Source organism: Elephas maximus, chromosome 8 (genome assembly GCF_024166365.1).
Source record: "Elephas maximus indicus isolate mEleMax1 chromosome 8, mEleMax1 primary haplotype, whole genome shotgun sequence".
Classification (NCBI taxonomy): domain Eukaryota; kingdom Metazoa; phylum Chordata; class Mammalia; order Proboscidea; family Elephantidae; genus Elephas; species Elephas maximus.
Genome location: NC_064826.1, coordinates 122,201,852 through 122,225,200, shown reverse-complemented (window position 1 = coordinate 122,225,200; position 23,349 = coordinate 122,201,852). Strand labels below are relative to the sequence as shown.

The 23,349-nt window shown below is 39.7% G+C and overlaps 1 protein-coding gene across 2 annotated transcripts in view; it reads left to right on the top strand.

The window, feature by feature from the left end:
* The window catches only part of BMPR1A (bone morphogenetic protein receptor type 1A), a 214,682-nt gene that overhangs the window by 146,883 nt on the left and 44,450 nt on the right, over positions 1 to 23,349 (top strand). For both annotated transcript variants that reach the window (XM_049894352.1, XM_049894353.1), the window contains exons 3-5: positions 2,463 to 2,688; positions 11,437 to 11,599; positions 15,862 to 15,964. In XM_049894352.1, the coding sequence (XP_049750309.1) occupies positions 2,613 to 2,688; positions 11,437 to 11,599; positions 15,862 to 15,964 (342 nt within the window). In that variant the 5' untranslated portion in view covers positions 2,463 to 2,612. The remainder of the gene's footprint in view (positions 1 to 2,462; positions 2,689 to 11,436; positions 11,600 to 15,861; positions 15,965 to 23,349) is intronic.

Here is a 23,349-nt window from a genome sequence, read left to right as displayed (position 1 = left end):
GTCAGTTCTGACTCAGTGACCCTATAGGACAGAGCAGAAGTGGGGTTTCCAAGGCTGTAATGTGTATGGAAGCAAACTGCCACATCTTCCTCGTGGAGCAGCGGGTGGTTCAAACTGCCAAACTTTCAGTTAGCAGCCAAGCATTTAACCACAGTGCAACCGGGGCTCCTCAGAGAGATATAATAGACAAATAGAAATAAGGACAGACATCAGGGTTGGAAATATAGTGGAGGCTTCTCTTGAATTTGAAACCTAACAATTATCCCAAGAATCATGATTATACAATTTCAAGAAGTGAGTTTTCCCAAGAAATGGTAAGTCACATTGCAAATGATGTTCTGTAATTGTTTTTTAGACTTTTCTTCTTACTTTGTCAGCATTATGTGGTGGGAAACAGTCTAGTTTTACAGTAGAGAAGTAAGGAATTGCAGGGATTTTAGAATTAAGCCATATATAAAATGCACACAAATGATACCTCACTGGAAACCTTATTTTCATCAATATTGTAAGTATATTTGGAGAATTAATTAAAGCAAAAAATTCTTAGGCAGATAAAATAGAAAACTCAAGTTATTTATGGTAGGAATCATATCACACCAGGAGTAATTGCGTTATACATAAACAAAACCTTTTTATTTAGGGGAAACCCTGGGTGGTGTAGTAGTTAAGTGCTTTGGCCACTAACCAAAAGGCTAGCAGTTTAGATCCACCAGGCACTCCTTGGAAACTCTATGTGGCAGTTCTTCTCTGTCCTATAGGGTCACAATGAGTTGGATTCGACTCGACAGCAATGGGTTTTTTATTTAGGAATACGTAGTTTAGACTGAGGTGAATAAAATCAAGCTGCCTGAGCTCCTTGGATGGAGGGTGTGGGGGGATTAGAAGTATACCCACCTTAATACTTTTTTCTTTAATACAAAGTGGGTGCCCTGGTGGCACAGCAGCTAAGAGCTACAGCTGCTACTCAAAAGATCAGCAGTTTGAATCTACCAGTAGCTCCTTGGAAATCCTAGGGGGCAGTTCTACCCTGTCCTGTAGGGTTGCTGAGTCAGAGTCAACTCGATGCAATGAGTAGTAGTGGTAATAAAAAGTAAGTTTCCTGGGTGTTGTGAGCAGTTTGCACTTGACTACTAACCTAGGGCTGGCAGTTTGATCCACACAGTGGTGTCAAAGAAAAGCCTGGTTCTCTGCTTTCGTGGAAGAGTAATCAAACCAGAAGCCAAACCCATTGCTGTCGAGTCACTTCTGACTCATAGCGACCCTGTAGGACAAAGTAGGACTTCCTCATAGGGTTTCCAGGGAGCAGCTGGTGGGTTTGAACCGCCAACCCTTTGGTTAGCAGCTGAGCTATTAACCACTGTGCCTCCAAGGCTCCTTGTAAAAGATTACACCCAGGAAAACCCTACTCTATAACACATGGGGTTGCTATGAGTCAGAATTGACTTAGCGACAACAGGTTTGGTTTGGTTTTGATACAGACTAACTTTTTTTTCTGTTGTCTAACTTTTGCTTTGAGTCTATTAAGAATTGTCTATATTAAAATTGGCAAAACCTTAATTAGAGAGGTTACAATTCACATCATCCATATTAAAAACAATTTTATCTTAATGAAGTTAGATTTGCAATGTTTTAGGAAAGTAATTTGTGCCATATAATTTTATTTAAGATATAATTCTATTTATTTTTGCTTTATTGACTTTGTACGTTTAAATATGTGTGATTTTTTTTTCTAGAAAGACTTTTTATAGAATAAGTTGTTTATTAGATTCAAGTTATTTTTATCACATCTACTGGGATTTGTTTTTTTTGTTTTTACATCTACTGGGATTTGAAGGAATATTGATGAATAACTCAGTATTTTAAACTCAGCTTTTCATGTTTTATTGTTAGTATTTTTTTTTTTATTATTGATGATAATAAAATAGGCTAATTAATTACTCCAGAGCAGTCTAAAAAGACGATTGATGATTAATCTGAGATCAAAGAGTCCTGGTGATGCAACAGTTAAGGCTTGGCTACCAACCAAAGGTTGTCGATTGGAACCCACCCAGGGATACCACGAAAGAAAGGCCTGGTGATCTCCTTCCACTAAGATTATAGCCCAAAACACCCTTTGGAGCAGTTTACTCTGTAACACATGGGGGTGAAAGCATGGGGTCACCATGAGTCAGAACTGACTCAGTGGCAGGAGGTTTGCTTTTTGTTTTTATTTTAAAGCTTAATATCAGGAGAGGTTGCAACCTATTAATAAATTCTTTACATCTTATCAGGTGTTTCAAATTCTAGTAAATATTGTCTGCTTTTTAGCAGCTTTTGAATTATATTGCCTTTTTTATTCTTCGTACAAGGATAGCTTTAATCTGTAAAAGTGTATTTGGGCACTTTTTTTCCTCACTTAGTTTTTCAGAACTTTTCAAAATTCAGTTATGTTTATTGATTTTTTTAATATTTTTGTCTTTTAGGAGTCAGGAGAAAGCAGTGAAGTTGGAGCCATTGTCAAGTGATCGCGGCCTCTTACAAGAAAATCTGATTGACTAAAGGTCATTTAAATTAGTGAAATAACAGAAGCAGTTATTAAAGGTGACTGTGCAGGAAACATTAAAAATTGAACAATGACTCAGCTGTATATTTACATCAGATTATTGGTTGCCTATCTGTTCATTCTGCTCATCATTTCTCACGTTCAAGGTAAATATGTGTTCATTTCAGCAATCTAATCATCTTCGTTAGTAATTTACTTCTGTATATAAAAATTACTCATTCTTGCAATTGCTTTTTTAGTCCATGCCCCTTTTTGAACAGGTTTGAACAGTATAGCTTTTAAGAGGCAAAACATGCAAGTTATTTTTAAATTTGATTGTGATTCGAAATATTTTCGTGTATTTGTAAAGTTCCAGCTTCTCTGAACCTGTATTCTCATCTGTAACATAGGTGTTATGGTACACAACATGTCTTTAAAAGGCTTTAAAAAGATAAATGGCCCTTGTATATTCTGAACAGTAAAATTTCTTCACAGAGTACTGAAAGTTTTATTTTTAATCAATAATACAATTTTACTGTTGTGTATTCACAGCTCGGAATGTCCAAACTAGAAGTTATTGTGATGACTCTTAGGATCACATAGACTGTGTTTGTACATGAGCTGTTTCCTGTATGGTTTAATTAGAATAATATTTTAAACTGAAAAAGATAGTACTGTTTTACAAAATGACTTTAAATAGAGCTTATTGGATGTCTAATTTTTTAAGCATATGACATCACAGGTTACTCTTTCATAATGTTTTGTTCATAGTGATGTGGATTAATATCTACCTACAAGAAGAAACAAGATTAGCACCATGTATCTTTTGAAATTTCATTTTAAAGCACACACATGCAATGAAGTCTGTAGCTTCTTTGTATTTTGTCATAGGTATAATATCATTATTATTATGCTTAGAATATAGAGCCCTCTTGCAAAAAGCTGCTTTTATTTGTTTACTACAACATCTTTATTTTAACATGCGTTTTAATATGCTTTGTTTATATAATTTTGAAGATGAGTTAATAGTGATGTTTATATTTTCTACCTAACTCCATTTTGTTACTAATTTTTTTTTTTTTTTAATCTGTGTAAGTCATACAGAGGCAGTCTGATACAAAAGCCTCACCCCCTAGACAATTCGAGTTGTTCTGTAACAGATTCTCCTTAAACCAAACCAAACCAAACCAAACCCATTGCCATTGAGTTGCTTCCAACTCATAGCAACCCTATAGGACAGAGTAGAACTGCCCCATAGAGTTTCCAAGGAGCGCCTGGTGGATTTGAACTGCTAATCTTTTGGTTAGCAGCCATAGCACTTAACTACTACACCACCAGGGTTTCCAGATTCTCCTTAGATGTAATAAATTGGTAATTTAAGATTGTAAGGAAAGGTGTTATTTCTTAGCTATCACTAGAAGGATTGCAGAATGGTATTAGTGGAAATAACTTCTGACCTCAGCTATAGCTTTATCTTGAATCGTGTCTCGGGGAAGTAAATTTCTCTCTATACTTCGGTACACTCAGGGTGCTGTACCCTGAGATAAAGTTACTCAAGTTTGAAAATAAAAATGAGTCATCTGATACTAAGACCTGATGGACATTTAGACCTCTTTTTGGCTCGATCACGGTTTTAGAAACAAATTTTAGCTTTATGTAACTGATTACCCAGCCAGCAATGACTGAAACAGATACTTATTTTAGATGCAAGTAGTAGGTGATTGCTGACATTTATTCAGTAGTGTGATGGTTGACATCTCTGTAATGTTCTTGGCTTTTCTGTTGTGGTTACAAATGGCTGCTGTTATCTGCATTCAAGGTAAGAAAAATGGGGAAAGGAACAGCACCACCCACAAGTGGACCTTATATCATGAAACCATCTCCCCTCCGAGCAGATTTCATCTTATATCTTAGTAACCAAACTGAGATAGTTTGTCACACCTAATTGCGAGGGAAACTGGGAAACAGGATTGTCATGATTGGCTTAGATTCACCTATATCCATTGTCCACTGCTGGATAAAAAGTTGAGATATGTTTTGGAGGTTGAGTCAAAGCAGCACTCAAATGATACTTTGACCAAGATGAGGAATGCTTGGGAGCATCAGGTTTAAGGAGAAAAGTTCCGTTTTGGACAATTTTGAGATACCTAAGCAAGTCAGCAAAGAGCCCTGATGTCACAACAGTTAAGTGCATGGTTGCTAACCAGAAGGTTAGTGGCTCTGCAGGAAAAAAACCTGGCAGTCCGCGCCTGTAAAGATTACAGCCTAGAAAACTCTGTGGGGCATTTCTGCTCTGTCAGTGGGGCTGCTGTGACTGAGAATCAACTTGATGGCCCCTAACAACAGCGAACAAGCCATTGCTGCAGGGATAAACTAGGAACCATCAACAAAGAGATAGTGTTTGAAGCCATGGGAATGGATGTCGCCACCTAGGGTGAGAATGCAGAGGTTATTGTTGTCCCTTTTTCATTACATCCATTCCTCCGCTCATTGAAATCTTACAGTTTTTAAGATATAGCTAAGATTTCTTTGTTTTTGACACCCCAGGGTGAATTTGTTAGACTCCTTCTTCTGTTTACATAATACCTTTGTATCATGTCACTTTTCACATTGTATTGTATTTATTTCTTTATGTGCTTATTCCTCCTCTTTGCCACCTGCCAAGTTCCTCAAGTACTGGATAAGTTTCAACATATCTGTGTATTTCCAGCATTTAGTACCTTGCCTGCACATAATAGGTCCTTCGTTAATTAGTATTGTGTTGAGTGGATATTTGAGATAAACACCAGATGAAATTATTGTAATTGAGATTTTTATCTCAAATTCTTAATGATATTCTGGGAAGTTAAGTGTTTTTACCATCCTGTAACTTTGAATTTTCCAGGTATCAGTAATCTTTTAGTATGGTTGTTATTAAATATCTTCATTTATTTATACATTAATAAAGCATGTTATTACATATTAATTTGACCTATATATAGAGCTATCTTCTGATTTTAGTTAGGCAGGTATTACTATCACTGTTTTTTGTAGGTAGATTGAGATTCAGAGAGTAACTTCTCTGGCCGTAACTGGGACTTGAACCCTTCCTTGGCTTCTTGCTGTTATTTCAGTGTCACTCTACCACACTGTACTGCTTTTTCTACACATCATTGGATTTTTTAAGAATCAGCTGCATGTGATATGCACTCACTCCTCAGTTACCGCTGTGGTTAGGTTCCAAAGACAAGTCATTGTGTGAAACTCGGTATTATGCGAAAATGGAGGATTTTTTTTTTTTTTTTCTGTTTTCAGAGTATCCATTTGTCCAGTTTTTTTAATTAGAAAATATGATCATAGAAACAGTAACAGCTGAGATTTACAGATGTGCTCATCACTGTGATGAGTCCAGTTAGGGATTATTCCTCTGGAGAGGAAGCTTGGAGGAGACAAAACAGGATAAAGTCAGGCTGTGTGACTTTAGGGCTTATGGCTTAACCACTTCACCTTCCTCCTGTGCTGGATCAAAGCTTCCCTGGCAGAACCACCTCAAGGGCTTCACTCCTACCCCTCCAAGCCCTGTGTTCACAATCCCAGAGCCTTCTCTGCCCTCCAGGCCTGACGAGTCACTAAGGCTCAGGCTTCCTGCCAGGGCAGCCCCAAGGCAGAGGCTTCAGGCCCAGTTTGGCTCACTTTGGGATATCTTCAAACTTGCACACATTTCTTGCGTCCACCATCTCAGATACCTCTTTCTTTCTTCCCTTCCTACGCCACAACAGTTCTGAGCTACAGGGCCTCAGGCCACATAGGAGCTGGGAACCCGGAACAGGCACCTGCTGACCCTGTGCTGCCTGCACGTCTGCCCAGAGCCCATTATCGGGAGGCCAGACCTGTGCAGCAGCTGAATGCAGCACCCCCACCTGCAGGAGAGCCAAGGCAGCACTGCCCAGCTTCCTAGAGGCTACCTGGATACCCTCCTTGAAGGAGGAGATGCTTCACAGCTATTGTGTCCATGCCTGCCACCGGGTTAATGCACAGAATAGTCAGATAGTAGTTTTTTTTATTATTGTCGTAAACGAGAAATGTTGGATAACAAGATAGTAGATAAATGAGGAGTTCTTGTTGTTAGGTGCCATAGAGTCGGTTCTGACTCATAACAACCCTTTGTACAACAGAACGAAACACTGCCTGGTCCTGTGCCATCCTCACGATTGTTGTTATGCATAAGCCGCTGTGTCAGTCCGCCTCGTTGAGGGTCTTCCTGTTTTCTGCTGACCCTGTACTTTACCAAGCATGATGTCCTTCTCCAGGGAGTGATCCCTCCTGACAACATAAGTATATAAGTTGTATATAAGACGCAGTCTCACCATCCTTGCTTCTAAGGAGCATTCCGATTGTACTTCTTCTAAGACAGATTTGTTCATTCTTTTGGCGGTCCATGGTATATTCAATATTCTTTGCCAACACCACTATTCAAAGGCATCAACTTTTCTTCGGTCTTCCTTATTCATTGTCCAGCTTTCACATGCTTATGATGCGATTGAAAATACCATGGCTTGGGTCAGGCACACGTTAGTCTTCAGGGTGACATTTTTGCTTTTCAACACTTTAAAGAGGTCCTTTGCAACAGACTTGCCCAATGTAGTGTGTCTTTTGATTTCTTAACTGCTGCTCCATGGGTGTTGATTATGGATCCAAGTAAAATGAAATCCTTGACAAATTGAATCTTTTCTCTCTTTATCATGTTGTTGCTTATTGGTCCATTTGTGAGGATTTTTGTTTTCCATACTGAACGCTGTGGTCTTTGATCTTCATCGGTAAGTGCTTCATTCCTTTTCACTTTGTGCAAGCGAGATTGTGTCATCTGCGTAACACAAGTTGTTAATGAGTCTTCCCCTATTCCTGATGCCCTGTTCTTCATATAGTCCAGCTTCTCGGATTATTTGCTCAGCATACAGATTGAATAGGTATGGTGAGAGGATACAACCCTGACACACACCTTTCCTGACATTAAACCATGTAGTATGCCCTTGTTCTGTCCTGACAATTGCCTCTTGATCTATGTGAAGGTTCCTCAGGAGCACAATTAAGTGTTCTGGAATTCCATTCTTCACAATGTTATCCATAATTTATTATGATCCACACAGTCAAATTCCTTTGCATAGTCAATAACACACAGGTAAACATCATTCTGGTATTCCCTGCTTTCAGCTAGGATCCATCTGACATCAGCAATGATATCCCTGGTTCCACGTCCTCTTTGGAATTCAGCCTGAATTTTGCTGCAGCCGCTTTTGAATGATCATCAGCAAAATTTTGCTTGTGTGTGATATTAATGCTATTGTTCGATAATCCACATTTGGCTGAATTACCTTTCTTGAGAATAGGCATATATATGGATCTCTTCCAGTTGGTTGGCCAGGTAGCTGTCTTCTAAATTTCTTGGCATAGATGAGTGAGCACTTCTAGCACTGCATCTGTTTGTTGAGACATCTCAATTGATATTCCCTCAATTCTTAGAGCCTTGTTCTTAGCCAGTGCCTTCAGTGCAGCTCGGACTTCTTCCTTCGGCACCATTGGTTGCTGATCATATGCTACCTCTTGAAATGGTTGAACATTGACCAATTCTTTTTGGTATAATGACTCTGTATATTCCTTCCATCTTCTTCCGATGCTTCCTGCATCATTTCATATCTCCCCCATAGAATCCTTCGCTATTGCAACCCGAGGCTTGAATTTTTCCTTCAGTTCTTTCAGCTTGGGAAATGCAGAGTATGTTCTTCCCTTTTGGTTTTCTCTCCAGCTTTTTGCACGTGTCATTATAATACTTTGCCTTCTCTGAGCCACCCTTTGAAATCTTCTGTTCAGTTCTTTTACTTCATCATTTTTTCCGTTTGCTTTAGCTGCTCTACGTTCAAGAGCAAGTTTTAGAGTCTCTTCTGGCATCCGTTTTGGTCTTTCCTGTCTTCTTAATGACCTCTTGCTTTCTTTATATATGATGTCCTTGATGTCATTCTACAACTCGCCTGATCTTCAATCATTAGTGTTGCACCATGTCAAATCTATTCTTGAGATGGTCTCTAAATTCAGATAGAATATACTCAAGGCCGTACTTTGGCTCTCAGGGAGTTCTAGTTTTCTTCAACTTCAGCATGAAATTGCATAGGAGTAGTTGTTGGTCTGTTCCATAGTTGACCCCTGGCCTTGTTCTCACTGATGATAGTGAGTTTTTCCATCACCTCTTTCCACAGATGTAGTCGATGTGATTCCTTTGTATTCCATCTGTATAAAACCAAAACACCAAACCCAGTGCCGTCGAGTCAATTCTGACTCATAGCAACCCTATAGGGCACAGTAGAACTACCACATAGAGTTTCCAAGGAGCGCCTGGCAGATTCAAACTGCCAGGCCTTTGGTTAGCAGCCATAGCACTTAACCACTATGCCACCAGCGTTTCCTCCATCTGTATAGTCACCGTTTATGTTGTTGAAAAAAGGTACTAGCCTTGAAGTCTTGCAGAATTCAACCATGCGATCTCCGGCATTGTTTCTGTCACCAAGGCCATGTTTTCCAATTACTGATCCTTCTTGTTTCTTTCCAACTTTCGCATTCCAATCACCAATAATTATCTTTACATCCTGATTGCATGTTCAATCAATTTCAGACTGCAGAAGCTGGTAAAAATCTTCAATTTCTTCATCTTTGGTCTTGGTGGTGGTTGCGTAAATTTCAATAATAGTCGTATTAACTGGTCTTCCTTGTAGACATATGGATATTATCCTATCGTTGACATCATTGTACTTCAGGATAGATCTTGACGTGTTCTCTTTGACGATGAATGCAATGCCATTCCTCTTTAAGTTGCCGTTCCTGGCGTAGTAGATCATGTGATGGTCTGATTCAAAATACCCAAAACCAGTCCATTTCAGCTCACTAATGCCTAGGATATCGATGTTTATGTGTTCTATTTCAGTGAGGAGTAGGAGTATTTTCTGTCGTATTCTCCACAGTTAAACTGATACTTCTGTTATAACAGATTTCAAAGCTGGTTGAGAGACCACAGACATCCTCTAGTTATGTGCCCTTCTTGAGGAAATGAGGCCTGATATCATCCAGCTAGCTAAACTGGGGTAGAACAGAATAGGCCAGAACCCAGGTGTCTTAGTTGTCTAGTGCACCTATAACAGAAATACAGCAGGTGGATGGCTTCAACAAACTGTTTATTCTCTCACAGTCTAGTAGGCTAGAAGTCCAAATTCAGAATGCCAGCTCCAGAGGAAGGCTTTCTCTCTCTGTCATCTCTGGAGGAAGGTCCTTGTCACCGATCTTCCCCTGGAGTAGGAGCTTCTTAGCACAGAGACTCCAGGTCCAACGAATGTGCTCACCTCCTGGTTTTTCAGTCTTGTTGGCATGAGGCCCCTCTGTCTCTCTGCTTGAGTCTCCCTTTTATTTCTCAAAAGAGATTGACTCAAGGTACAATCTAACCTTGTAGATTGAATCCTGCCTCATTAACATAACTGCTTCTAATGCTGCCTCATTAACATCATAAAGATACGATTTACAAATCAGATCACAAGATGGTGGACAACCACACAACACTGGGAGTCATGGCCTAGCCATGTTGTTGACATATTTTGGGGGACACAGTTCAATCCACGACACCAGGTCTCCTCATTTCTGGTCCAGAGGATTTCTTTTCTTCCTAAATTTCCCCCCTCTGTCTTTTACATAGTTGGCTTTTTCTAATCACTGATTTTTAAAATAAATGAAGCCTTTTAAGTATTGTAGCAGTTTAGAGGATTAATAAAGCTTTGCCATTATGTTACAGTTTTTATTCCTAAAAGGGGTATGGTGAGGGAGATGAATATTATCCCACCTAGTATTTGTTTCTGTTAGTAAATAAATTCAGTATTGAACCCCTTTACTAACTATTCAGGTTACGAAGGTGAAGATCATTGGAATCACCAGACGCTTAATAACATCGCATTCTTTTCCTAGTCGTCAGTGTGTGTATATGTGTTAATATTTTCTCTTTTCAGTAGTTCAACTAGTATGGCTGAATTTTAAGACAGGTCCGCATTATGCTTTGAACCACTTATTTAACATATTTAATATGCTTACAGCTCTCTTAATATTTCATACCTGTTTTGCTTTTCTTTCCCATTTCTTTGAGATCAAGCCCATTTCAGTTGATTGAGTTGGAGGAGGGAGTTACTAAAACAGCTGTTTTAGTTCTGTTCTACTTCCAGCCTGAAGATTCAGTACCAAATGTGACAGTATCTGTTACTTGAGGCTGCTGGACTAATGCAAGAACGCAGTTCCTTTTCCAGAAGCTAACTACTGCCCTACAGTAACCTTCAGCTTCTGGCATCATGGTCTAGATTTGAACAAATGACATTGAGATAAAAGGCACTGCATAACATGGCTGGTCCTCCTGCTCTCAGAATTCCCTTACTCAAGCAATTCAAGTCCAAATCAATAGGCTTCGTAACTCCATTTCCACATAGAGGCACAAATAAGGGCTTTTTTTTAAAGAGTTTGTTACCAGGTTTGAACCAGAGTTTAAGAATTATAATTTGTCTATATTTTAATAGTTGGAAACCATCTCTGTGCTCCCTGAAATCTGTCTCCACTTTATACCCTTCTCATAAGCCATGACCATATTCCGCCTTATGCCATTCTTGTCTGTCTGTCTTCTCTTTCACTAGAGCAGCGATTGTGACACAGTCAGCTCCATCTGCCCTACAGTATCTGGTACAGTAATTCTGTGCAAAATAGATTATTAATAAATGTATGAATGAAATTTATTTTTTTATAATAAAAAAATTAGGTGCAATTGTGTTATGAAAGCTTTTAGAGACTTTTTCTCACTAAATGAAATCAAGGAATTAACTTTTTAGAAATGTTTTATTTACAAGTTTTATATTTGAATACAGGGCAGAATCTAGACAGTGTGCCCCATGGTACAGAAATGAAATCAGACTCCAACCAGAAAAAGTCAGAAAATGGAGTAACCTTAGCACCAGAGGATACCTTGCCTTTTCTAAAGTGCTACTGCTCAGGACATTGCCCAGATGATGCTATTAATAACACGTGCATGTAAGTATTTTATGCAGTCATTCTTAAGAGAATAAAGTTGTGTTTAATGCTATTTTAAGAATTGTTTGTACTGTCTAATTTTTTTTTTCTTTAACTGTATGTGGTATCTTTCCAAAGAGCAAAAAGCTGCTTATTTTGTATATAGGAACATTTGTTGCCATTAAGTGATTTAGAATTACTTTCTTAGAGTAACTGTATCATATAGCTTTTTAGAGGAGATGAAAGAATCTAGTATTTGTCTAACATTTTGAGTTTAATGAACTTTTATCGTAAAATTATTGATGCTCATTGTAGAAAACTTAAAAATTACCAGATAAGAATTTGCTCACAAACTCCTACAAATTGAAATATTTTACAGGTACATAAGAATGATACTGTGATATTTAATTTTGTAATTTTATGCTTTTTTCTTATAACAGGGGAACTTTCCCAACCCCAGTTCACATATGATTTATATAACTATTTTTATTTTCCTACTTAATTTTATGTTAACTCTTCAGTGCTTTTACATGTGATCATGTAATTCTATTACATAGTCTTTGGAGCATTAAAGAATTGACTTAACTAGCCAAAAAGTTTTTGTGAACTGCCTAGTCTTATCAGTCAATTGTCTCACTGTTAAAAAGATAATAATTAATGCCATGTTTTGTACTTTCCTAATAATTTTATGCTCTTTGGAGGTGACCAGATATAAAGCATAAAATTACACATGTAAAATCTTGGAATTATTTGGTTGCCACTAGCATCTTAGGTTTGTTGTTTGTCCTTGGTTGGTGGTTGACTCGATCATGAAAAACTATGGGGCAGTGATCAATTTATGCCTTCCTAGGAGTTTTTTCCGTAGGTTCGTGTTTCCCATTGTATCACTATATGAATATTTCGAAGAATCAACACAAAGCCAATTCCTATAATGTGGAGGTCAAATATTCCCCAGATTTCTACATCCTAGCTGAAAGGTGACCTTTGGGGTGGTTTCAGTTCAATATTTAAAGAATATCTTAGGACAGTAGTCTTAGGGGTTCCTCTAGTATCTACCGGTCCGGTAGATCTGGCCTTTTTTTGGAAAGAATTTGAGTTTTATTCTACAGTTTTCTCCCATTCTATCCAGGACCATCTATTGTGTCCCTGGTCAAAACAGTCAGTAGTGGTAACTGGGCACCATTTAGTTCTTCTGGTCTCGGGATAGATGAGGCCGTGATTCATGTAGTCCTTGTAAGATGGTAGTGTTGGTAGTAGTAGTAGCATCCAAATCTGTCTAACTTCGGGGGGAGAATGTGGATCAAGATCAGCCCAAGGCTGATCTCTGTGGGGAGAAAGGAGGTCAGACATACCTCCTTCCTCCAACCTTTTTACCAATTCTGACACCAGCTGTCCCTCTCACAGCACCAGCACCCTGTACTTCTCTGTACTTTTCTGATTCTTGGGTTTCCTTCCTTCTCTTTTGTTCCAAATAAATAAAGACCAGTAGTTGTATTTTAGATGGCCGGTCTGAAGCTCCTGAGACCCCAGATACTACTAACAATATTGGTAGGTAGAACATAAACTTGGGAACTGTATTATGCCAATTGACTGGATTGTCCCACGAGACCATGGCCCCAAGCCCCCAACGCAAGAGAACCAATCCCATGATTAGTATCGGCACCTGTAGCCCCACCCTCCTCCGTTTTTGGTTGTTGTTATTGTTGCAAAAACCATATACAGCTTGCTTATTGACATTAGTTGTATTGGTCATGATAATGCAAACCACTCATTTGGTGCCACCATTCCCATTTCTACAAAGAGTGATTACTACCTAAGGAATACTTCTCACTCTTCCTCCCCACCCTCCCTGCAACCACTAATCAACATTAGTTTCTGTATATTTACGTATTCATGTCATTTCATAAAAGTGAGGACATAGAATTTTTTTTTTTTTTTTTGATTGATTGATTTCATTCAACATAATCTCCTCAAGGTCCATCCATGTTGTAACATGTTTGGTGAACTCATTTTTCTTTATCTCTGAGTAGTAGTCCAGTGTATGTATGTACTGCATTTTATTTATGCATTCATTTTGGTGGGCATTTAAGTTGTTTCCATCTTTTTGCTATTGTGAATAGTGCTGTAATAAACATAGGTGTGCATGTGTCTGTTCATGTTACTGCTATTAGATCCCTAGGGTAATTATCTAGGAGTGGACTTGCTGGGTCATATGGCAGCTCTACCTCTAGTTTTTTGAGGAACCACCAGATTGTTTTCCTCAACAGCTGTACACTTTCGCATTCCCACCAGCAATAGGCAAGGGTTTCAATTTCTCCATAGTCCCTCCAACACTCGTTATTTTCCATTTTTTCTTAAATCTTGGCCATCCTAGTGGGAGTGAAGTGGTATCTCGTTGTGGTTTTGATTTGCATCCCTGATGTGTAATGATGTTGAGCATCTTTTCATGTGTTCGTTGGCCATTTGAATGTCATCTTTGATGACGTGTCTGTTCATGCCCTTTGCCCATTTTTTCATTGGGTTACTTTTTGTTGTTAAGTTGTAGAAGTGTTCTATATATTTTGGCTATTTGACCCTTATTGGTTATATTGTTCCCAAAGATTGTTTTCCAGACTGTAGGTCATGTCTCTTTATTCTTTTGATGAAGTCTTTGGATGAACAGAAGCATTTAGTTTTTACAAGATCCCAGTTATCTATTTTGTTTTCTTTGCTCATGGATTCTTGTTGCATTTGATAATCTGTCATTGAAAAAAATTAGGTCCCAAAGCTGTGCTCCTGTATTTTCTTCCAAGAACTTTATGATTTTAAATTTAACATTTAGATCCCTGACCCGTTTTGAATTAGTTTTTGTGTATGGCATGAGGTGTGGGTCTTGTTTCCTTTTTCTCGTGTGGACATCCAGTTTTGCCAGCCCCATGTGTTGAAAAAGTTGCTTCTTCCCCATTAAATGGGTTTGGCTCCTATATTAGTCATCTGGTGCTGCTGTAACAGAAATACCACAAGAGGATGGCTTTAACAAAGGGAAATTTACTCTCTCACAGTCTAGTAGGTTATAAATCCCAATTCAAGGTGTCAGCTCCAGGGGATGGTTTTCTGTCTCTGTTGGCTCTGGAAGAAGATTACTTTTATCAATCTCCCCCTGGTCAGGGCGCTCCTCAGGTGCAGGGACTACAGGTCCAAAGGACACACTCTGCTCCTGGTGCGGCTTTCTTGGTGGCATGAGGACCCCACTCTCCACTTGCTTCCCTTTCCTTTTATCTCTTGTAAGATAAAAGGTGGTACAAGCCACACCTCAGGGAATTTCCCTTTACATTGGCTCAGGAATGTAACCTTAGTAAGCATGTTACAATCCCACCCTAATCCTCTTTAACATAAAATTACAGTCACAAAATGGAAGACAACCACACGATACTAGGAATCATGGCCTAGCCTTGTTGATGCACACATTTTTGGGGGACATAATTGACAGCTCCCTTGTCAAAAATCAGTTGACCGTAGATGTTTGGATTTATTAATCATTAAGATCTTAATGTATAAACATATTTATATAAATTTCTTGAAATTAATCGATTCAGAAGTTTTCTTTTTTTTTAATTACCTTCAGTAAAATATGCCTCTTAGGAATGTCAGTCCGTTCTCCCAAAATATACTTTTCTTTGAGTCCGTATGTTTCACAGAAAAGTTCATTTTAATTTATATCATGTATATGAATGGAGCCCTGGTGGCACGGTGGTTAAGACCTTGGTTACTAACCAAAAGGTCAGCAGTTTGAATCCACCAGCCGCTCCTTGGAAACCCTTTGAGGCAGTTCTACTGTTCTGTCCTATAGGGTCACTATGAGTTGGAATCAACTCCATGGCAACTAGTTTGGTTTTGTTTTTGGTGTAGTGTATGAATTGTTGAAATCCTAGGGAGGAGAGATGGTTATTTTTAAGTATATTTTTGAAACATTAAGTCCATATAATTTATAAAATTTTACCCATCAGCTTTCTGTGATCAGATGACTGATTAGCAAAGTTACTTAATCATATTTGGAGGTTTTGTTTATTAGAAATCCATTTCCATCTGACATCGGGCTCTCATTGGCCCCTTAGGCCTTAGTTCAGACACAGCAGATATCTTTCATTTGCCTTAAAACCTACTTGGTTTTGTCAGTAAATTTACAGGTGAATACAATTCTTATTCAAAACACATGGTACTAATGGTCATCAGCACTGGTCGTATTCAAACTCAGACTTAATTAGTACTTTCTGGTGTAAAATGATCCTTTTTTTTTTTCCTAGAACTAATGGACATTGCTTTGCCATCATAGAAGAAGATGACCAGGGAGAAACCACGTTAGCTTCTGGGTGTATGAAATATGAAGGATCTGATTTTCAGTGCAAGGTAAGATCTAATTTGGGGCCCACAAAGAGAGGACAGCATAAAAACACAGATTTTCTCTGGGAAAACTTGCAGATCTGCACTTTGCTGTCTGTTCATGTGAGCAGGTATATTAGAGTGAGTTTAGCTCTTCAAGTAATATGATTGTGGCAGTTGAAGTTCCAGGTTATTTTACTTCAAAGAACGTTTTAAGTTAATTCTCTTTCTGTGTTGTTATGGCTGCAAAAATGATACCATCACACTTATTTCTAGATTATAAAATTTATTGAAAAGGCAAAGGTGATTGTCACTCTGAGACAACTTAGAAACGTTAAGTAGTTCTAAGAAAGTGTTAGTAGAGTTATTTTAAGAGTAGCAGGAAAGGAATCAGGATCTGTGATAGGAGTTCATGAACATCGAGATGGCTCTGGGCTACAAACCTAACCTTCAAAAATCTGTATAGAAATTATGCATGTAATTTTGCCCCAAGGAATCCTTCTACTGGTTTTGAAGAACAACTGCAGATAGAACTGATAGCCATCTGAAGCTTCAGCTATGTTAGAAAATTATTCAGAATTTCTCAGGATTGACAGATACCTTAAAGGTTATATGTCTCAGCCTCTCAGTTAGTGCTCGAAGTGTCCCCTACCTACATAGCCCCTCCGACACACACGCAGACAGAGTATCCCACCTATTCTCCATGTGCTACATGCACCCTAGTGGCAGGAGCTCATTGCCTCCCTGCAATCTGTTGCCACTGAGTTGATTCTGGCTCATTGCAACCTTGTAGGACAGAGTAGAGCTGCCTCATAGGGTTTCCAAGGCTGTAATATTTACGGTCTGCCACATCTTTCTCCTGTGGAGCAGCTGGTGGGTTCAAACTGCCAGCCTTTCAGTTAACAGCCAAGCACTTCACCACTGTGCCACCAGGGCTCCTTCCATTACCTCCCAAGACCACCTATTTCATCTGTAATGACCTGCCCTGACCATTAGAAAATTTTTCCTCCTAATGGCTGCAAATCTATCTTCCTATCTACGTCTTTGGACCATAGGAGACCAATCTAATTCCTCTTAACATAACAGCATTTTAACTACGTACAGACAGTTTTTGGCTTTTGTTCTGTTTGTCTCCCCACACCCTCTAATCTTTGCCCGATGAAAATACTAGTTCAGTGACCTGAGCTGTTCCTCAGGTGATTATTGTCAGAGTTCTTTACACCTCTGGTAGGTTTTCAGTGGAGTATGCAGAATTGAGTGTGGCCTGGCCAGGAAAAAAAAAGAGACTTAGTAGTCCTTTTCCCTCTGTCTTTGTCTTCTCATGTTAAATGTTTGGTACTCACCTCATATTCCTGAGACATGCTAAGTTTTCTGTCAGCTAACATCCCCTTGTCTTTAATTCATGCTACTGCCGAGCCACATTTCCACACTTTATCAATGCCACTGGTTTCTGGGCACAAATAAATACAGGTATGTGTCACTTAACTTCCGTAAAACATCTGTGAAATAGGACATTATGTGATTTGGATGTTGTGAGAACAAACATATCCAGGAGAGAGGCGTGCTGGACAGTCATCAGGCAGGCCCAAGACCTGTACCGCCACCATTGCACCAAGGGACTGTGGGAAAACTGTGGCTCCACCACTGCCAGTCCTGCATGGTTGCTGCCTGGTCTCCAAGAGCCACACCTGGCCCCCACAGCAGCACATGCTTACTGTCCAGCCAGCCACCTCCAGGCACACCATCAGTTCCCTTCCTTCCTCCCTGTCTGCCTTCCCATTCCGTCAGTGGGCTTTAAAATCTTCTAGCCCCACCCAGCCTTCCTCTGCCTCCTCCCCCAGCCGCCTTTCCTGCTCCTCCTCCTGATACTGGATACTGCCGCAGCCCAGACTACTCAGCAGCTGCCATCACGGGAGGAGCTGTGGTCTCAGGTCTAGGCATGATGCATAGGGCTCCCTGGCCAAACAGGACAGCTGCTTCACAGGGCATCCCACTTGGTGGTTCTGGTGGTGTCTGTGCATTCCCTGCCTGAGGCAAGCGCAGTGGGACAGGCAGCTGAGCTTGGGCACCGGGAACCTCTCCCGCTGCTGCACCAGGGCCAGGGCTGTCACAAGATCTGGAGAGCTAGTGAGAGAACTTAACAAAGTATGTCCACTACGTCCCATTCTCCAATCAGAATGTCTGAACTCTGTTATAACCTTATAGGACCATGGAGATATATGCAGTTGGGTGTTGTCTAAATGCATGTTATGCAGCATATACCTGTAAATAGGACTGTGTCATGGATTGAATTATGTCCCCCAAAAAATGTATCAGTTTGGCTGGGCCATGATTCCCGGTATTGTGTGATTTTCCTATATGTTGTAGATTCTACCTCTATGATGTTAATGAGGGAGGATGGACGACAGTTGTGTTAGTGAGACAGGACTCAATCTACAAGACTGGATTGTGTCTTGAGGCAATCTCTCAAGATACAAAAGAAGCAAGCAGAGAGACAGGGGGACCTCATATCACCAAGCAAGCTGTGCCTGGAGCAGAGCGCATCCTTTGGACCTGGGGGTCCCTGTGGACAGAACCTCCTAGTCTGGGGAAAGATTGATGAGAAGGCCAAGAGAGAGAGAAAGCCTTCCCTTGGAGGTGACACCCTGAATTTGGACTTTGAGCCTACTTTACTGTGAGAAAATAAACTTCTGTTTGTTAAAGCCATCCACTTGTGGTATTTCTGTTATAGCAGCACTAGATGACCAAGACAGAGTGGAAAAAGTTCTGTTATATAATTGTCACTTACTTATCTTTGTTAAATTTTGTCATACAAGAATTAGTCTTTGGAGACCATTGTCTCAGGGAACATCTAGGTCAATTGACAGCATAGTTCATAAAGAAAATGTTCTATATCCTACTTTGGTGAGTAGCCTCTGGGGTCTTAAAGTTTGCAAGCAGCCATCTAAGATACATTTATTACTCCCCTCCTGTCCAGAGCAAAGGAGAATGAAAACCAAAGAGCAAGGAAAATATTCGTCCAAAGGACTGATGGACCGCATGAACCACAGCCTTCATCAGTCTGAGCCCAGAAGAACTAGATGGTACCCAGCTACCACCACGACTGCTCTGAGAGGGATCACTATAGAGGGTCCCAGAGAGAGCAGAAGAAAAATGTAGAACAGAATTCAAATTCATAAGAAAAGACCAGGCTTACTGGTCTGACACAGACTGGAGGAACCCCTGAGACTATGGCCCCCGGACACCCTGCTAACTCAGAACTGAAACCACTCCTGAAGTCTGCCTTTCAGTCAAAGATTAGACAGGCCTATAAAACAAACATGTGAAGAATGTGCTTCTTAGTTTAGTCAAGTATACAAGACCAAGTGGGCAACACCTGCCCAAAACCAAACACAAAAAAGGAGGAAGGGACAGGAAAATTGGACGACTTGAGGTAGAGAACCCAGGTGGATAGGGAGTGAAAGGAAGAAAGTGCTGACAAATTGCAGGGATAGCAACCAATGTCACAAAATAATTAGTGTTTAAATATTTGAATGAAAAACTAATTGCACTGTAAACGTTCACCTAAAGCACAATAAATTTTTTTTTTTTTTTAAATAATGAATAAAAAAATTTTTTAAAAAAAGGAATTAATATTTCAATTTGGCAGGATATTTTGGGACACTAGTTGCTTCTAGATAATGCTATTTGCATATTTATCAAGCACATTTATGATATATTTTTAAATCACTTATAAGCATATAGAAGAAAGTGATATGGTAGGAGCTCTGAGCTCAGCAGTAATAACCAGTGCTCTGCAGGCCCCCTAAACTAAAGGTTTCCCAAACTAAATTCAGCGTTATAGGTTAGTTGCTAAAGAGTCTGTGTTCCCGTCCCTTTGCCACCTTTTACCATCCCTGAAACATTGGCAAGAAGCTTTACTCACCTAAGTTGTTTTCTCAGCCATGAAGGAGTTCTTCTAAGGATTAAATGAGATAGCATACGTAAAGAGCTGAACAGTACTGACACAGTCCAGGCTTAATAAATGTTGTGTACCATCGAGTCATTTCCGACTCACAGACAACAGAATGAAACACTGCCTAGTCCTGCGCCATCCTCACAATTGTCGTTATGTTTGAGCTCATTGTTGCAGCTACTGTGTCATTCCATTTAATTGAAGGTCATCCACTTTTTCATTGACCCTCTACTTTACTGAGCATGATACCGTTCCCCAGTGTGATGGTTAAGATTGTGTGTCAGCTTGGCTGGGCCATGATTCTCGGTGTTTATATGTGATCACTCCCATGATGGAATCTGCTGTGAGTGTCCAATTAGTTGAGGGGGAGTTTTCTTGGTGGTGTGGCCTGTATCTGAATATAAGGAGACATGTTGGGTTTTTGCTCACTCTGGATCCTGCGGCTGCCTCCTGTTCGTCTGACCTCCGGTTCTTGGGACTTGGACTTATCAGTCGGTCTAGGGATTCGTCAATCTTCACAGCCTCTGAGCGGGAGCCCTGCCATCCAACCTGCCGATCTTGGGTTCTCCAGCTCCTGCAGCTATGTGAATCAGGAGAAGCCATGCGGTCTTCCCTGCCAGCCTTGGGATTCATCTATCTTCATAGCCTATGAGCAAGAGCATTGCTTTCTGACCTGCCAGTCTTAGGTTTGCTAGTCCCTGCGGCTGTGTGAATCAAGAGAAGCCTCTGTCCTGATCCATGGACTTAGGACATTCTAGCCTCTACAATCCAGTGAGCTGTTTCCTTGATATAAATGTCTCCGTATATGTATTTATACACTTCACTGATTTTGCTTCTCTAGAAAACCCAGCCTAAGACACCCAGGGACTGGTTCCTCCTGGTAACGTGTCCAAAGTACTGGAGACTAACTCTCACCATCCTTGTTTCTAAAGCAGTATGGCTATACTTCTTCCAAGACAGATTTGTTTGTTCTGTGACAGCCCATGGATACTTAGTATTCTCCACCAACATGATAATTCAAAGGCATCAATTCTTCCGTCTTCCTTATTTATTGTCCATGCATATGAGGCGATTGAAAATACCATGGCTTGGGTCAGTCGCACCTTAGTCCTCAAAGTGACATCTTTGCTTTTTAATACTTTAAAGAGATATTTTTTGCAGCAGCTTTGCCGGATGCAGTAATTTCTTGATTGTTGCTTCCATGGGCATTGATTATGGATCCAAGTAAAATAAAATTCTTGACAACTTAAATCCTTTCTCCGTTTATCATGATATTCCTTATTGGTCCAGTCGTAAGGATTTTTGTTTTCTCTATGTTGAGGTATAATCCATATTGAAATCCATAGTCTTTGATCTTCATCTGTAAGTGCTTCAAGTCCTTTTCATTTTCAGCAAGCAAGATTATATCATCTGCATATGTCAGATTGTTAATGAGTCTTCCTCCCATCCCGATGCCACATTCTTCATGATAGTCCAGCTTCTTGGGTTATTTGCTCAGTATACAGATCAAATAAATATGGTGAAAGGATATAACCTGGACACACATCTTTCCTGATTTTGAACCACGTAGTAGTATCCTCTTGTTCTGTTCAAACAACCGCCTCTCCTTGTCTACGTACAGGTTCCTCATAAGCACAATTAAATGTTCTCGAATTCCCATTCTTCGCAGTGTGATCCATAATTTGTTATGATCCACACATAGGCAATAGAACACAGGTAAACATCTTTCTGGCCTTCTCTGCTTTCACTCATGATCCATCTGGTATCAGCAGTGATATCCCTCATTCCACATCCTCTTCTGAATCTGGCAGTTGCCTGTCGGTGTACTTCTACAACCATTTTTGAATTATCTCAGCAAAATTTTACTTGCGTGTAATAATGATATTGTTCGGTAATTTCCGCATTCTGTTGGATTGCCTTTCTTTAGAATGGTGCAAATATGGATTTCTTCCAGTCAGTTGGCCAGGTACCTGTCTTCCAAATTTCTTGCACTGACAAGTGAGCACTTTGAGTGTTGCACCCGTTTGTTGAAACATCTCTATTGGTATTCTTCCCGTTCTGGAACCTTGTTTTTTACCAGTGCTTTTAGTGCAGCTTGGGCTTCTTCCTTCAGTACCGTTGGTTCTTTATCAAATGCTGCCTCCTAAAATGAATGTTGACCAATTTGTCTTGGTACAGTGACTGTATACTCCCTCCATCTTCTTTTCATGCTTCCTGCATTATTCAATATTTTCCCCATAGAATCTTTCAGTATTAAAACTCAAAGCTTGAATTTTTTATTCAGTTCTTTCAGCTTAAGAAATACGGAGCCTGTTCTTCCTCTTGATTTTTTCACTCCAGGTCTTTTTGCATTTTCATTATAATACTTTGTCTTTTCAAACTTCCCTTCGAAATCTTCTGCTCAGCTCTTTACTTCATCATTTCTGCCATTTGCTTTAACTACTCCACTTTCAAGAGCAAGCTTAAAAGTCTCTTCTGACATCCATTTTGGTATTTTCTTTCTTTCCTGTGTCTTTAGTCACCTCTTGGTTTTTTCATGTACGATGTCCTTGATGTCATTCCACAACTCATCTGGTCTTCAGGCATTAGTGTTCAGTGCATCAAATCTGTTTTTGAGATCATCTCTAAATTCAGGTGGAATATGCTCAAGGTCATACTTTAGCTGTCACGGACTTGTTTTAATTTTCTTCGGCTTCATCTGTAACGTGCATATGAGCAGTTGATGGTCTGTTTTGGTCGGCCCCTGGCCTTGTTCTGACAAATGAGATTGAGCTTCTCCATCATCTCTTTCCACAGATGTAGTCAGTTTGATTCCTGTGTATTCCAACTGACAAGGTCCACTTCTGGAGTTGTCATTTATGTTGTTGTAAAAAGGTATTTGCAATGAAGAAATCATTAGTCTTACAAAATTCTGTCACGCGGTCTCCGGCATTGTTCCTATCACTGAGGCCATATTTCCCAACTACTGTTCCTTCTTCTCTGTTTCCAAGTTTCACACTCCAATCACCAATAATTATCTATGCATTTTGATTGCATGTTTGATCAATTTCAGACTACAGAAGGTGGTAGAAATCTTATGTCTTCATTTTTGCAATTAGTGATTGGCGTATAAATTTGAATAATAGTCATATTAACTGGCCTTCCTTGTGGCCATATGGATATTATCCTATCGCTAACAGTGTTTTACTTCAGGATAGATCTTGAAACGTTCTTTTTGATGATGAATTTGACACCATTTCCCCTCAGTTTGTCATTCCCAGCATAGTAGACCGTGTGATTGTCTGATTCAGAATCACCAATACAAGTCCATTTCAGCTCACTAATGCCTAGAATTTCGATCTTGATGCATTCCATTTCGTTTTTGGTGACTTCCGGTTTTCCTAGATTCGTACTTTGTACCTTCCACATTCCAATTATAAATGGATGTCTGCAGCTGTTGCTTCTCATTTTGAATCGT